Raw genomic sequence first — 16,737 nt, 5'->3', positions numbered from 1 at the left:
TATTATTACCACTCCATCTTTCTCCTGCAACTTAAACAATATTTCATCTTTACCCTTTACCCATATAATGAGCACCATCATGGGGGTAAAATTGAAAGCCTATATATTATAAAGGTATAAGTGAGATGTTGATCAATTTACAAGAATGAAAGTGAAGTTTACGCTATCCTCTCCTCTCGCCCTCTACAAGTGATCTTTACTGACTCGTTTTCTTAAACCCCAGAACCATTTTGGGGTCTAGACGCAAAAATCCCACCAATCCATCAACAAGTTCGAGAGCTCTTTTTTTTTTTTTTAATAAAATTATTATCATTAAATTTCTCTCCGTCTTTCTTCATTGCAATGGCGTCTCTATCTTTCACTCACTTCCTTCCACTGTCCAGGTTCTCTTTCTATCTAAAGTTTCACTCTTTAGTTACTGAGTTTTTTATCTTCTTTCTTTCAACTTCCATATTTGGATTAGTATTAGCTGCTGAATCTTTGATTTCACCTTTACACTTCATTTTAATCGATGGGTTTTTTATTGCTGGTTACTGGATGTGTGTTTTGGCCTTCGTATGTGAAGATAATCCTCCAATATGCTTCATGTCACTTGAAAGCTGTTTTATCTTAATTTCTAAGATGGGAAAAATAAGAAGAAAGGATGTTGTTGCTTTGCTTTTATTCCACTTACAATGTAAAGTTGCAGCTTTTTCTTATTTGTTGACCGAAAAAAGGAGGTTTATTAAGGGCTTTTTTAAATTATTGTTATGTTTACTTCTTGGTAACTTCTGTTTGGTTGTTTTTTTTTAATCTTTAAATGTTCAGGTGGCAATTGAATTGGCCAAATCATCAGCGGCTGAACCTTGTCCAGCTTCAGGATTTTAGATTGCAAAATAAATGGGGTCTTGCAGCTATCTCTAGGAAGAAAATTTCAGAGGCTTTACCTGAAGAGGAACCCGGTGAAAATGGCGTAGTTGGGAAAAAAAAGACAACTAGGACTGGTACTAAAAGAACGACCTCACGAACTAGGAAGAAAAAAGTAGCCGATGCTCTTGAAGAGAATTCTGAAGTAGTGGGGACTCATGATCCTACTAATGAGAAAAGTGTTGTGTCTGAAGATCCCAAGAAAACTCGAAGGAGGACTCGACGAAAAGGTACAAACCTTATTGTAATTATTATTCAGTGAATGTTATTTTTATAGTAATTTCTAAAACTCTTGGTTTTGTTGCCCACAGATGTGTCTGCTTCTACTAGTTTGGAAGAGTCGTCAACGGAGAAGGTCAGGAAGAGGAGGGCAAGAAAAAAGATGGATGAGGATGTAGAGACTCAAGATAGTGAATCTGAAAATAGTGATCAGGAGCAGTCAGAATTTGTTACAAATTTGGAGGATGAGAGTGATGGAGACCTGGAATTAGATAAAGATGACGGAGAGGATATCACCTACACATATGATTGGCCCCCTCTTGTTTGTTGTTTTGGAGCTGCACAGCATGCTTTTGTACCCACAGGAAGGCCAGCCAGCAGACTCTTAAATTATGAAATTCATGACAGAATGAGGGAAGCTTATTGGGAACCTGAAAAATTTATGAGGTCTCCCGGGGGGTCCGCAGGAGGTGTTGCAGTTGCTCTTGCGAGCTTGGGCGGTAAGGTTGCTTTCATGGGAAAACTTGGAGATGATGAGTTTGGTCAGGCAATGCTATACTTTTTGAATGTGAACAATGTTCAAACACGATCAGTTCGCATGGATAGTAAAAGATCAACAGCAGTATCACAGATGAAGATTGCCAGGCGAGGTCGCTTGAGGATGACTTGTTCCAAGTCCTGTGCGGAAGATTCTCTGTTGAAGTCTGAATTAAATATTGATGTGCTGAAGCAGGTAATGGGCTGGGAAGAAATAACATCCCCAACTCTTAATGCTTTGTGCCTCTTGTTCTTTGTCCTCTTGGTTGTGGTTATATGAAGTTACTGTGAATCAGTAAATTACAGCGTTATTTCATTAAAAATGATATATGTGTTTGGGTTTCTAAATGGACCTGGTCTTTGCAAGACAGATGATATGAAAAATTCAACTTCCGTTTCTATAATCATGTATATGAATAGAGTAATTAGATACTAATAGATGGTCTTGTCATTTTAACGTAGAGAAAATTGCCCGAGAACTGATTTAAATACCACAAAGCAATGCTGCATTTTTTACTCTCACGCTTGTTGGTTCTCTAAAACCCCAAGAGAGGGATTTGTTACTCACTGTCATACTATTGCTTCTGATTTCTGTGGCATGAAATTTCTCGGTGTTTATGTGAATTCTGTAAAATTGTAAAATAGCATCTGCTTCTAGCTATGTTTTCTGCAGTTCAAGGTCGGTGACCATGGTGTTCAGTTTTAATTGTTTGATGAAATCTCTTCCACAGGCTTTATTTCTCAAGGATTTAATCACATTATTAATGAGCTTTTATCCAGGCAAAAATGTTCTACTTCAACACCCATTCCCTGCTTGATCGGAGCATGAGATCAACTGCATTGCGAGCAATCAAAGTTTCAAAGAAATTGGGAGCAGTTGTTTTCTATGATGTAAACCTTCCCTTGCCACTGTGGCAGTCGAGTGAAGAAACCAAACTATTCATACAAGAAGCATGGAACCTTGCGGATGTTGTTGAAGTTACTAAGCAAGAACTTGAGTTTCTATGCGGGATTGAGCCTGACGAGGAATACAACACCAGAAATAATGCCAAATCTAAGTTTGTCCATTATGGGCCAGAAGTTGTTGCACCACTTTGGCATGAAAATCTAGAGGTTTTGTTTGTGACAAATGGCACTTCAAAGATACATTACTACACCAGAGAGCACAATGGAGCAGTGCATGGCATGGAGGATCCCCCCATTACCCCTTTCACTAGGGATATGTCAGCTTCCGGAGATGGCATCACTGCAGGTACAGTATTATGCCCATGGATATTTTCGCTAAATTACAGCATGGCATGGAGTAGGGTATTTTTTAAGCTTATATAAGTAGAAGCAAGAGCTGTTGAGTTCTTCGTTTTTGTGATGTCATGCTCCTCCACTTGAAGACTGCTATCGTATGCCACGTTAAAATATAAAAAGGTCTTCAGAGACAAAATAAAGTATGAACTGAACTGTATTATGGGTTTTAGATTAACTGCTGAGAAAGTGTTCTGTTCTGACTTTAGAGTCCAGTTTATCAGTTCGTATAGTAGGCTGGTCTGAACTCTCCCACCATTAAACTTTTACGGGACCAAAAATAGGTAATGCCCCTCAGTTTGCTAGTTGATATTGCAGTTGGGGTAAAATGCATCTGCTACATTGTTGAGAGAAAACAATCTGAGACCTTTTTTTATTTCTTTATTGTATTCATGAAAGCATGCATTAAGATGTTCGATGCTGTTTAGGCATTGAATTTTAATCGTTTCATATCTGTCTAACCTAGTTACAGTACTAATCTCTTCCCAAAAATCCATTATTTTGCTAAGCTCATTATACTGTTGTGCGTGCAGGTCTACTGAGAATGTTAACTGTTCAACCAGCCCTTGTTACCGATAAAGAATACTTGGAAAGCACAATCAAGTATGCAATTGACTGTGGAGTTATCGATCAATGGCTTCTTGGACGGACACGTGGCTTTCCTCCCAGGGAAGAGATGGGAGATGAAGTGGAGCCTGATGAAAATGGCATAAGGTCAGTAACAGAAAAGGAATACCGCACTTTGGAGAACGATTCTGATCCGGAAGGCTACATGCCACCACCAGAAATGGAATGCTGCCCAGTGAAGCCTGTTCCAGATGACACCAGTTCGAAAACAGAGAAGGAATATACGTACAAGGCTTCTTGGATGTAGCATCAATTTTGTATTTTACGGATACCATCTATCATCACAAATTACTGTTTGCCAAACTCTCCTCTCTTCATTTTCTTCAGCATAGGCCGGGCATCGAATGCCATTATTCCTGCTTTCCAGGGGAGGGCATAGGAAAATATTCCGCTTAAATCCAAATATAAATTTCTTAGTAGTCTGATTAGGCTCACCCAGGATATGAATTATTAACCCTGCATATCCTACCCATTGGAGCAAACGTTCTGGGTTCATGGACACCTCTTGATTCAAAATATAATTATTTGAAGGGTTGAAATTGGTGCTAATAATTATTCTCTCCTTTTAATTGGTGCTAATAATATTTTTTTCTTTTGAATCAAAAACTGAAAAATAATAAAAATAAAATTCTAAACTAAAATTGACATTTAAAAAAAAATTAAGAAATCAGAGGACCTAATATTTTATAATTCAAAGTACATGCGGACTCCAATGAACATTTCATGAAAAGGTAAAAAAATCAATTATTTATTTGTTTTTTTTCACTTTAATATCTTATTTTTTAATCTTACCATTTCCTAACAAATCAACTAAAATCTGGCCTTCAATTTGGTCTTATAAAGTTTAAATCAAAAAACAAATAAGTTTAGGGGAAAAAAAATTACACGTCTACACTGGCTTGGGGAAAGCCTAGACGCTGTCACCATTATTTAGTGTATGATAATTTGGAGTAGGTGAATAGCTAATCTTGATTTCTGTGGAAAGTGATGTCACGTTTAAGGCAGGATTAGGTTTCAGATTAATCTTCTCTCCTTTTATCTTTTATTCCCTGAATATTTATTTCCCTTGAACGCTGTGATTATCAACTGCAACAGGAATGTACAAGAAAATGGCTCTGTAGCAGTTGATTGCTTTTCTGTCATTCACAAGCTATTAAAAATGTCAGGGTCACGTGATAAAAAATAATATAAAAAAAAAGGAGTGAAGTCCTCCAGAATGTCATGGAACTTGTATTCTCTATGTGAAGCAAAAGAGAGGATCTGTTTAACATCCCAATGGGCTGGCTATCCGACGAACTACTATCCCACCATCGCAATCCAACCTAAATGAAACCAGAACCGGAAAAAGCTTTTGCACTGAGGCCCCAACTTTATTCTTCATACAAAAAGGATAATCACATTTCTCCAACTCCTCTAAAGAAGAGAGAATAAAAGCCAAAATGGAGAATTTAACCCCAAGCAAACGTGGGGGGTGTCATAGGAAAGAAGGATCCACAGGTGTTGAGTACGTCCACTACATACAAACATACACATTGACAGTAATAGCTTGACCCTACTCAGAAAACTGAGAACCGTCAAGTTTTGAGGCAGCCAGCTTGTCCAAAAACCATGCCAACTTCCCTTTTGTTGGCTGGATCAACCGTGCAGGCAATGACAGGCAGTCAGCTCCTACGTCATCAATTGCCAAGTGTACAGCCTCTGCTTTGCTCTCGCCTGTCACGACCACGACCACATTGGATGCTGAGTTGATGACAGGCAAAGTGAAGGTGATCCTCTCCGGTGGGGATTTGGGGGAGTCAGTAATGAAAGTAACCCACTCATCTTTCTCGTCAAGCACAGGGTGGTTAGGGAATAGTGAGGCAACATGACCATCAGAGCCCATTCCAAGAAGGATGAGGTCAAACTTCGGGCAGTCACTAATATCAGACACGTTAACTGTCCGTGTTTTCACTAACTGTCGAACATGAAATTCATAGTCGTTAGCAGCCTCCTCTGCAGACACTGTATCATTGATAGAATTCACATGACTGGGTACAACAGGTACCTGCTAGCATAACATGCATAAAACGATAAGGATGTAGGTGACTGTAGTAGAATTTTAGCAAACAAGAGAAGCATTAAACTAGCTGAATCTTTTGTTGTTTCCACTTCAAGCCTCTGATGAAGCAGCGGTAAAGAAACGAAATGCTTCTACATCTATAAGATAACTCAGTCACGATGTTCTTTTCTTTCTAGTTATCTTCGTTATTGTCAAAGTTAACTGCATTTTCTATATGTTAAATTGTGCCAAAAATATATAAAATGACCAATCTCCGTGCTTAATGACTGATCTTACCTATTGGCATTTGGTAATGGTTCCCTTCAAATTCACCAACAGGCCTGATGATGTAATGGCAATCAAAATTAAACTATATCTTTTCCTTTTAATATGCAATGGGTCCATGTTCTGTGTCATAAGGGAAAACATGGTATTAAAATATGGCTTGCATATTCCCTAGGCGTTCAGGGAAGCAAGAAGAGCTCTTTATGCGACATACACAATTTTTCCTATTTCATCTTTGTTCAGGGGGCTGCAACATTTCCAAAAAGGGCATTGTCATACATCAATAGTAAAAAATCTAAGAAGTGTAGTGGAAGAAAAGACATGTATCTAATATACATAAGAAAATACACAGCACCGAAGCAAAGCATTCACGATATGGCAACAAACATCAATGTCTCATATGAATACAGGGTAGGTTCAACTCTCTGATAACATTTCTATTTAAAGCTCATATTCTTGCAACTCTTATTTCAAGTTAGCACTAGTAGGGGAATTTTCACAACCACCCTGCACCAAGGAATGTAAAGCCTAAGAAAGCCTGAGCATTCCGAATGAGAACACATTGACTAAGGCCTTTGTCTAAAATTTCCAACATCTTTACCATGTCAACTACAAGAAAGAAGCTGCTTAAGATGGTGGGTCAAGGTTAGACAGATAGATGATTGGGTGGGGTGGCGATGGAAGATGATTGTCAAAGATTTGCTCAGGTTTATAGGTCTACATGGTAAAAAAGAAAAAAAAATGATTGATTTTAAAAGGCCAATCTAAAGTGGTTGGCATTTTCGGCTATATTGGGTTGCCCAGAGCAGAAGAAACAACATATACAGAGAAACAGCCTTTGACAGAGGTTAGTGCTATGTCAAAACTATCCCATTATTTATGGTGTTCTTAGTAGAAATGGATACTGCATTAAATGGCCAACAGAAGCATCCAGAATACATTTGACATCTTTTTCAGGTGCAAAATTAATTAAACTGCAAAACAGTTGATACTGGATGATAGCAGTGATTTGCCAGAGATTGAAAAGAAGACACAGACATTTCAGCAAAATTAGAATGGGACTTGACTACCTATGCTGAACAAGCGATTGAAAATACCAAATGAAAATGAATGCAAAGATACAAAATGTAAAAATACCAAATGAAAATGCTTGCAACAATACAAAATGGAAACGTGAAGCTCATAGTACTCTATATTCGATGCAATATCACAACAGCTGAGGTCTAGAGTCATCTAATGACTAGATGACTACTTGAGGTGGTTTCATGAGAGACTTGGCATCAACTGCCAATACAAACTATCTACCCACAAAAGGAAAACCTAGGCATTGCATCAGATCAAGACCAGTTTGGGAGGTGAATTTATACTAGCAATGGCATCACGAAACCAACATAGTTGCCTATTTAATAGGAAAACAGAAGAATCTGTACTTGGTTATTTGGTGGACAAAGCCAAGAAATTAAAATGCAGCAAATGCTTGACCAAGGAAGGCACTTTGAAATACTTCAATTTCCTTCCCTTAAAGTTTTTTTGGAGACTGATTACCGCATGCATGTAGATAAAGGAAAGTTGGAAAACATAAAGGAAACAAACAAAGCCACAAACCTTGGACAAAAGACCATCCTTTGCCAGCTTATAATTGCTATCAGCATGAGTTTTGGCTACCACCCGTTCATCCGCCCAAAATATATACCATTTAGCCCAGTCTACAGTCTTGTTATAAGGAGCTTCACAAAGTTTCCTGTTACCCACCAGAAATGTAAACAAAAACACAAACATCATAAAACCAAAAAACGAGGAAACACGAAATGCAATTGCATAAATACCCCATCAAGCCAATGAGAGAACCACCAGATATGGCAATGGCAAAGACACCCCTCTCCTTCACCGATGCCTCTGATAATTCAGCAATATATTCTGCCAAATCAGTGCCAAGCTCGTCCAAATTCTCATGAATCCTCAACTCCCCTCTATCTTTATGAACCCCAGAATGAGCCATCCTACTCAACAAGTTTAACAACTCAACTATTAACATATTTAACAAATGAAACACCACCAAGAAAATATAATAATGGTCAAAAGAGCAAAAAATCACAAACAACAAAGTGGCAGCAAGTGAAAGAAAAAAAAGCGAGACAGAAGCATAACATCAAATAGCCACCAAGTGTCACAGTTCATTGGCAATTTGGCATAGAATTAAGCAACTAAGACAACAAGAAATTAGACAATTTTCACTTTACAACATCGCTGACTCATAACAGGATAATTCAATAATCTTCCAATAGAAAATCCAAGAAACAGCAAACTTCTCTTATATAAACAGAAAGAAAAATTACTTGATACATTCAGTCCAAATTGAAAATAACAAAATAAAATGGCAACCGAACAATAAATGGCATGAACATTATAATTCAAAGATAAGTGACAGGAAAAGAAAGGGAGAGATTTCTCCTAGTAATTAACCAAACCCAGATCACAAAAAATAAAAAAATAAAAAACATTTAAAATCCCATGCCCCGTTACACCAATAAATCAAAGCAACAAACACACATACAGATTTCTCGAAATAAAAAGAAAAAACAAGATTCTTGCAATCATACGTGCAAAAATGAAACACAGAAAGAAAAAGGAGAAGAGAAAAATAAAATGCTTACGAGAAAGGAGGAGAAGGAGAGAGATGATTTGGCAAAGAGAAGAAGACGGAAGATGGTGATAATGAGGGTTATATATCGACAGAAACACGAAATTATTATTATGCATGTCAGTCTCTAATCTCTCTCTCTCTCTCTCTATATATATATATATATATGATTTATTTCCTGGGTTTATATGTGTGTCTATATATTGTAGACGCGCAAGAAGAAGAAGAAGTTGTTGTAGACTTGCAGTAGAACTAGAGAGAAATGGAAGAGAACAACAAAGCAATTTTTACCTTCTGGGTTTCCACGTGCATCCAATGATCGTGACAAAACACAAACACAAAGTAAACGGATAAAAATAGACAGGGAAACTGAGGAAAGTCCGTCTCTTTTGTAAATAAATAGAAGAGAAAATCTCTCAAATGCTAGATCCTCTCCTCTGTTCCCATTACACATCTATCTACCTCAAAATGTAAATCAAGGGCTCAACAATTTAGTAATTAATAATAATATTATTAAATAGGGTTTGTTGTTGCCAAATAAAAACCAACGAGTTTAGGTTTTTTTTTGGCTAATAATAATATACTATTCCTACATCCTGAATCATTATTAGCATTCACTATTGATTAGTCTTGATTTGAGGAAATAAAAAAAAAAGCCAGCACAAGGAGTTTCTGAGGAGAGACCAAACACCTGTCATAATCATTTCATGACAAATGTACCAATAAGGACTTTCATCTTTGTTTCACTAAAATTAATGACTATATCGTCGATTGCGTTATCTCAGGTGTGAATTCAATTTTTATAAAATAAATATTTAATATACTTTTTAATAAAAAAATAAATTGTTTCTCGTTTAAAACCAAAAATAATCAGTAAAAATATTATTTAACTAAAATATTTTAAAATAATATCTTTTTTAAATAAATATTAAAATAATAATATATTAAATTGAATCCAACTAATCCGAGTTAAATTATTGAATTTATGATTTATATCATAAAATCTTAATAACTCATAAAAAAAAATTAAAATAAATTCTAATTCTAATACCCAATTAACCTAATATTAAAAGATAAAATATAAAAAAAATTAAAAATATATTCAAAAAATAATATAGATCAACTTGAGCTAACTTGCAAACCTACAATTTAAACTATAAAACTAAAATAATCATATATAATACAAGTCGAAATAAATAAGAAGCAAATCAATATTATAAAATAAAATTTAAAAAAAATCCAAGATAATTTTTTAAAACAACCTGGATCATGAAATTAACTAATATATCATCATAAAAAATAAATTATAAAACTTATTTTTAAGTAAATCTAACATTAAATAATAAAATTTAAAAACAAAATCAAAACAATAGTAAGTCAACATTGATTTGTAAAATAGTGAATGTTCAAATTTTTGTTAACAAAAACAGCAAAAATAATAATAATAATAAATATATCTTTCTATGCAAAATAGTAGTGGTTATTTTTTAAAGTATTTTTTAATTTGAAAATATATTAAAATAATATTTTTATTTCTTAAAATTTATTTTTAATATCAACCCATCAAAACTATACAAAATATTAAAAATTGAATTTTAAATAAAATAAATAAATTTTGAACAAACAACATTTTTTCGGTACTGTTAACCAATCCCTATGCTGAATAGAATAGGATAGGTCAGGATGGAACGTAAACTCTCCGTGTCCATGATATAAACAAGGATAGAAATAGAGCGCATACTGTTACAGAGCATGGTGATAATTTTCCTCTCTTTTTTTTCCTTTTCAATTTTACGTTAGTTTTTGCTCTTTTGAAAAATATATCCTTCCTTTTATTTATTCAGGTTTCTCGTGCTTGTCTCCCCAGAACCAGCTAATTTTTAAACTTTTCAAATCTACTTGTGTGTCTCACATTTTACCCCTCTCTCTATCACTTTCTTGAATCTTCATTCCCCCTATATTCCTCCACTTGCTAGGATCGCGTGTAATGTGCGCTCTTCCTGCCCATTGAATCATGATGCATGGTGCTTTTGTGCTTGCTATTGATTTCCAGAATTTAAATTTTTGCACACATTTACAGGTATATGAATATAGTACTGGTGGGCTACAGGATTACTACGATATATATTATCAGTATTAAGGATTACAGTTATTCTGTAGACTCCAAAGCTATGTATTAATTTATACTCTTTCTTCTCATGGATGGAAGGAGTTAACTATGCCATCATAATCTCTCGGAGCTTCTTTTTTTTTTTGGCATAAAGAAACTTTCATGGTGTTCGCATTAAAGATATCATGTCAGCCATCGTTTTCTCTAGTTTCCCCCACTTCCCCACCACCATAGAAAAGGAAAAGGGAGAGAGAGAGAGAGAAACTAATTATGAACATATCAAGAGAAGTTTGGAATCTCATGCCATCAATATCAAGCAACAGTGCAAGAGGGAAAGGAAGAGGAATGGGTGTTGGAACCTGGAAGTAAAAGATCTTTTATAAAAGGAACTGGCTAATTGATCAATGCCCCAGAATTTCAAGAATCTATTGTATTATCAAAAGGGACTGATATGCTGATGGTGTGATGGCATTTTATGTCTCTTTTAGGGAGTAACAAGAGCCATCAGATGATGTCTTCTAGCCTGATGTCTTCGATCCCCTTCTGGTTCTAATCTTGGAGAGAGAAAAAAAAAATGAATGATAAGAACTCTAACCATGCTTTCTCTATCCGACACCGCTACCCTACATTTTTCAACTAGCTAGTTCTTCGAGAAGAACTTCTCAACTTGATGCTTGGAAAAAAGGAGCTCGCGTGCTGATTTACTAACAAATTTCGGCTCAGAGATCTGGATTAATTGAAGTGTCATGATCATCCCATCAATATGCGTAAAATATAATTTTAAACTAAGCCGTTGATTTATTTGAGAACCAGTCCAGAATTTGCTTCTTAAGCCAAATCTATTCAAGTTTAGAGCGAGAATCCGGTGCCTCCCAACTTCCCAACATGTATTTGAAATCAGAGTGCTAGCTGCTAAATCTTAATATCTTATACCGAAATTAATGCTAGAAGTAAAACTATGCTAGCGTTATCCTCCAGCACTTATCCATGCAAACATCTGTGATGAAATTTGCACATGTTTCGGTCTCCCCTACGCGTTATTTAAAATTTCTGGGATCTCCTTCCCTGATTCGGGCCATGAGCCCACGATTTTGTTTTATTTTTAATTAATTTCTCCGTGGTATTGGGATAGAGAGGAATCTCGAATTAATGGGATAATCATCACTTGTTACCCTGACGTAATTATTAGTTTAGACATGCATAACAAACACATCTCAAGGACTAAAATGGTAACAAATCCTTTTTCACCAGGAAGAAGGCTTTGGCAATATTGCAGAAAAGAAAACCAAACAGTCTTTTCAAGCATGAGAGGAACGGAAAATTTAGGCGAGAAATGAAGCGAATAAAACCTCAACGATGAAATTAGCTTTTGATCCACTTCCCAGGAGGGCCATTAGTAATTCTTAATCGTTTCCTAGTTGGTTTGGTGCATGACGTGTTTAGTGGTCTTATCCAATCATGACTGTCATTAATTAAAAAAAAAGGAGGAAATTATCATACTGCTCAACAGCAAAGACACTTTACGTGGAAATGATTTCCAGTGGTAATTCTCTGTGCTAATTCTCGACTCCTCCTGGGATAGTATATATCAATAATTAAAGGAGGATAGTCTTACAAGGGCCCTGGGATGTAATTTTCCTTGTATAAAAACAAAATCATACGGGGTCAACCTGCACTTCGATATACGCCAGATTATAACTCGGATAGATACAGCCATACAGGGTTATTTTATTTAAAAAAAAAATCAAAGTATTTAATTATTGCTATTATTTAACCTACTTTTTTCATAAAAAGTGTAGTTATCCGCTCATCATTTTCAATAAAAAGTTTGAATTCAGAGTATTTATTGCTATATATTAATTAGTTGAATTCAAAGTTATTATTACTATAGAACTAATTAAAACTTTTCTTTGAAGCATTAATTGAAAAAATGTTGACTTTATGGATGCCAACAGGCAATTAGTCAAGAGAGTTTACGGATGAAAACAACATTGACATATAAAAATGACTACCAGTCACCATTAATGAACAGTTACAACGCGTCCGCAAGGAATAATTAAGGTAAGAGGCATACTGGGATATAATTAACTGCGTCAAATTTTTCACTTTCAACTATAAAAGTAAGTTTTCAATTCAAACATTATGTCTGCCATAAATTAATCCATCAAGCAATCATAACTAAAGTTAGAACGTGGTTAGATTCTTCTTTGAATAATTTGTTTTCATTCCGTGTACTCTAAGATCAATTTATACGCATTCACCCATTGTCTATTATCACTCACCCCTTGTTTTGTAACCGTGTTTTGGCTATGTATTGTAAGTTATTTTTTAATAATATTTTTAAGTTTAATATATATATTTTTGAAAAAAAATATATGATAACATTGAAAAAATGTAAAAATATCAAATTAATATTTTACATCAAATATACATTTAATGCAATTATATAGAAATACAACATATAACAAGTATATCAAATTATATTGAAGATTCATTATAGCTATAGATTCAGTGTGTTATGATAGTGTACTAATATTTTTATTTTTTATTTATTTTTTATTTTTTTTATTTTTATTCGTTTTATATAAATATTTTTTTAATTTAATCTTTCAATTGCAATTTCTCATTTGTTTTATTTTTTATTTCGGTTTTTATTTTAAATTTTTTTTTCATTGGCACTTTTGTTGAATTTTTTATGTTTTTAATTTCATCATTCAATCAATTTTTTTTATTTTTTTATTTTTATTAAAGTTATTTTTCAATTCAATTTAACCCTTCAATTAAAATTTTTTTCCCTCTAATTAATGTTTTTTTCCCACCCTCATTTTTTTAGATTTTTTTTGTACGATTGATTTTTAGCTTTCAATATTTAATTTATTAGAGATTCAACTTTATACGATCTTATCGTCTTCTAATGAGTTTTTTTAATATTTTTTTGTGATTATCTTTAAGTTTTTTTTATGAATTTATTTTGATTTCTTAACTTAGATCATGAGTTTTGCCTATCTACTTTGAATATAAGGTTTTTTAGTTGTTCTATTTTTGTTTGATTTTTCAATATGTTATTCTAACTCATCTATTTTTTTTATACAAACAGGGTTTATTTTTTAAAATAAAAAATATTTGTTTCTAAATAATATTGTCGATGTATTTGACCTTTTGTAAATTTTTTTAGCATGAGTTTATTCAATTAGTTTCATTTGAATTTATTTTTACGTCATAAATTTTTCATAAATTTTTTAAAGTGTAGATTTATCTTTTATTGATTTATATAAATAAGTTAAATAAACACAATCATGTTAATATTTTATTTTATGTGATTGACATCTTGATCTAAATTCATTTATTAGTTTTTGTAGTTTTTTCTTAGTTATTTTTAATAATTTTTTATTTATATAAATAATTATCAATTGATTTATCAAGAAACTTTCATAAACTTTTTAATTTATATTTTAAATTTTTTTATATTAAAGTAATTTGTATACTCAATATTTTTTTTTTTTAAAGGATTAAACCAGTGCAGAAACTCGGATTAAATAGCGAGTTACTCAGTTTTTTTTTAAAAAGTATATATTGCAGCGTGAAGGTTTCTCATGCACAGTTCATGTCGCTGTTCAAGGCCTGTTCATATACACGTTGTCGTGTCACGCTAGGCATCCTAGCCCCTAGGGGGTACTTGTAGTAGCTAGCTTGCCCGCAATTATTTTGTCAATCGATCCGGGTTAGTGGTCATTTTCAGCTCCAGTTTCTCTACAAGAAGAACCACCTCGTAAAACTCCCCTATAACGACATTTCATTACATACAAGAACTTTAGAAATTGCGCGTAAACATACTTGCTATAGAAATCTTGGCTGTTGTCTGTTTTGTGCATATTTAATTATTAATTTGCACTGCTCTTCGGTCTTCGCATAGAATATTTTACGAGCGCATAGCTGATTTAAAAGGAGAATTCAGTTTTAATATATGAAAATTAGGGTGTAAATACTCTTACCCTTGAAACAATGATAATTAATAATCGACGAGTATATATTCCTATATAGTCTTTAATCTATAATTAAATGATATATATATAATCTGTAACCAATATATCTCATACGTGTGCTGTGCAGACATATAGTTTTTTTTCATACGAAAAGAAAAAATCAAGTGGTCGATATTGAAAACACAACGGGCCGGAATTATCAATTTTCTTCCCATTTTCTGTTACAATTAAGAGATAAACTTGGTTGATTATATGTGTCGTATCAGTGTTGTCAATATCGTGGGCCTTGTTGTTTGTTTATCAACTTCTGCGATTGATATTGATAATGATACATACATGTATCTTCACACTAGTTTTGTCTTTCTTTTGATGATTATAGCGGTTGAATGCAACGTAACTGGCCCATACATCTGGGTTTCTTCTTCTTCTTCTTCTTCTTCTTCTTGTGGAACAACATGGGGTAGGTTTAATACACGCTATGAATAATATATATCAGACATGCTTTTATCTGTTCCCGTCTGCTTTTAACATTCTAACTCGATCGTTTATATGCTGGGATTAAATTATTTTTTTCCTCGAATCAAATCCTAAGCAGGTTATTTATATTTACAGAAAAAATAGATTATCACGGTCCTCTCTAGAATAAATGCATTCTCTTACAAGCACGGAACTGGGTACAGAGTCACAGGTGTCGATCGTGACACCTCCAAGCTCTGAAGAGAGATGCCGGCCCGGGGTTACTTTGGAGAATATCTTAGAATCAAAATGGGATACAGTAAAGTATAGAGTATCTTAGAATCAATTAAGGAAAGCCTTCGCCAAGAAGCTCTGCAATATAATTATTCCTTCTTTCCTCTTGGATCTTAGTTCATACAACTTGTCGATAGTTTCCCGAAGGTTATGCTATTTTCGATTTGATGTTAACCGACTTTTTCAGTTACAATGACAGGATGCAAACAGACCTGACTTCTGAGCACTCGAAAGAAACTTTTCTTGTATGCACAATGAACCATTCTTTTCTTCCACCCATTGATCAGTTGGGTAACCTAATTTATTGTTTTGTCAATTTGTGCAAAGAAGAAATGTCCCTGTCTGTCCAACGTGATCTATGAGATGGAAAAATCCACTTGTTTCTTAGTGGTCCACTTATCGATAATGAGTTTGCTACGTAAGCCCAGCTATAAAGGGACATGTATATTCCCTTTCCATCGGCATGCTATTTTATTCTCCATACTAGATTGGCAGAACTCGGTATAGTGTCTGCTGGACCAAACTTTTTGGTAGTGTTTTTAAAAAAGCAATCAAATTTCAAGAGTTTATTGAATGGATTCGACAAATTTGATTGATTTAATAATGTGATAAAAAATATATATAATAATATATAAATTGAATAAAAAAAATTAATTTGAATTAACTTGAGTTAACTCTCTAAACATATAAACTTACATATGAGATCGAGATAAACATGCAGAAAGAAAAAATAAAAAATAACGAATTCTTATCCCTAACAAATCTAATATTAAATGATAAAATTAAAAAAATTCATTGTAAAAAAAAACTTGAGTCAAATTAGACTAACCTTTCAAGCCCATAATTCAAAACCCGAGGTCAAGATTGCTCCAAGGAAGATAAACTTGAAAAAAATCAAAAGAATGAAGATTAAAACTGATAGGAAAAAAAAAAACCTGAAAAAGGAGTCAAATTATAAAAAAAATCAATTTTAAAAATTATCCCAAATATAACAAATAGCAATCAAAATAATAGAAACCACATATGATAGATGAAAAAATTAAAGGGGAATGAAATTAAAAAATAATAATTTTTTTCAAAAAAATAATAAAAAATAATGATCAAATCTGAAACATAAACAAATTAAATGAATGTTTGAAATTTTGAAGGTCAAGTATAAAAATTAAGGAAGAGAAAAAAAAAGTGAAAAAAGGTCTTCAATATTATATTGGAGGTCAATAAGTTATACATGTCGTTCGATGATTGGAGGTTATCGAGATGATTTAAACTCGACCTTATAAGCCACTATTTGGCCTCCTAACGCGTCACCTAAATAGTAAGGAGACATTCCACAATCTGAAAT

At 33.6% G+C, this 16,737-nt stretch overlaps 2 protein-coding genes across 3 annotated transcripts; one reads left to right on the top strand and one right to left on the bottom strand.

The window, feature by feature from the left end:
• The first annotated feature begins 201 nt into the window (after positions 1-201).
• On the top strand, positions 202-4,049 carry FLN2 (fructokinase-like protein). Its single transcript, XM_011020526.1, has 5 exons — positions 202-383; positions 808-1,136; positions 1,218-1,858; positions 2,443-2,914; positions 3,495-4,049. Exons 1-5 carry the CDS (start codon positions 343-345, stop codon positions 3,833-3,835), a joined length of 1,824 nt encoding a protein of 607 aa, XP_011018828.1. The 5' UTR covers positions 202-342; the 3' UTR covers positions 3,836-4,049.
• Positions 4,050-4,805: 756 nt separating this feature from the next.
• On the bottom strand, positions 4,806-9,096 carry PGL1 (6-phosphogluconolactonase 1). Of its 2 annotated transcripts, none has more exons than XM_011020514.1 (4): positions 8,844-9,096; positions 7,738-7,911; positions 7,517-7,652; positions 4,806-5,632 (listed from the first exon to the last, which is right to left on the bottom strand). In XM_011020514.1, exons 2-4 carry the CDS (start codon positions 7,908-7,910, stop codon positions 5,141-5,143), a joined length of 801 nt encoding a protein of 266 aa, XP_011018816.1. In that variant the 5' UTR covers position 7,911; positions 8,844-9,096; the 3' UTR covers positions 4,806-5,140. The 2 variants fall into 2 exon arrangements, with proteins under 2 accessions (XP_011018816.1, XP_011018808.1); XM_011020506.1 differs by lacking the exon at positions 8,844-9,096 and adding an exon at positions 8,566-8,656 and having other exon boundaries at positions 4,924-5,632.
• Positions 9,097-16,737: the final 7,641 nt, after the last annotated feature.

The sequence above is a fragment of the Populus euphratica genome, unplaced genomic scaffold, assembly GCF_000495115.2.
Source record: "Populus euphratica unplaced genomic scaffold, PopEup_1.0 scaffold1.1, whole genome shotgun sequence".
Taxonomy (NCBI): domain Eukaryota; kingdom Viridiplantae; phylum Streptophyta; class Magnoliopsida; order Malpighiales; family Salicaceae; genus Populus; species Populus euphratica.
The sequence above is the reverse complement of the archived record's forward strand: the minus strand, read 5'-3'. Positions and strand labels throughout refer to the sequence as shown.

Bases quoted from the DNA above. Each gene is read 5' to 3' on its own strand.
- PGL1 (XM_011020514.1), bottom strand. From the start codon at position 7,910: ATGGCTCATTCTGGGGTTCATAAAGATAGAGGGGAGTTGAGGATTCAT. The intron at 7,653-7,737 runs GTATTTATGCAA...GGTGGGTAACAG, and splicing joins TCTCTCATTGGCTTGATGGG to GAAACTTTGTGAAGCTCCTT. The intron at 5,633-7,516 runs GTTTGTGGCTTT...TTATGCTAGCAG, and splicing joins AGGATGGTCTTTTGTCCAAG to GTACCTGTTGTACCCAGTCA.
- FLN2 (XM_011020526.1), top strand. From the start codon at position 343: ATGGCGTCTCTATCTTTCACTCACTTCCTTCCACTGTCCAG. The intron at 1,137-1,217 runs GTACAAACCTTA...TGTTGCCCACAG, and splicing joins AAGGAGGACTCGACGAAAAG to ATGTGTCTGCTTCTACTAGT. The intron at 1,859-2,442 runs GTAATGGGCTGG...GCTTTTATCCAG, and splicing joins ATATTGATGTGCTGAAGCAG to GCAAAAATGTTCTACTTCAA.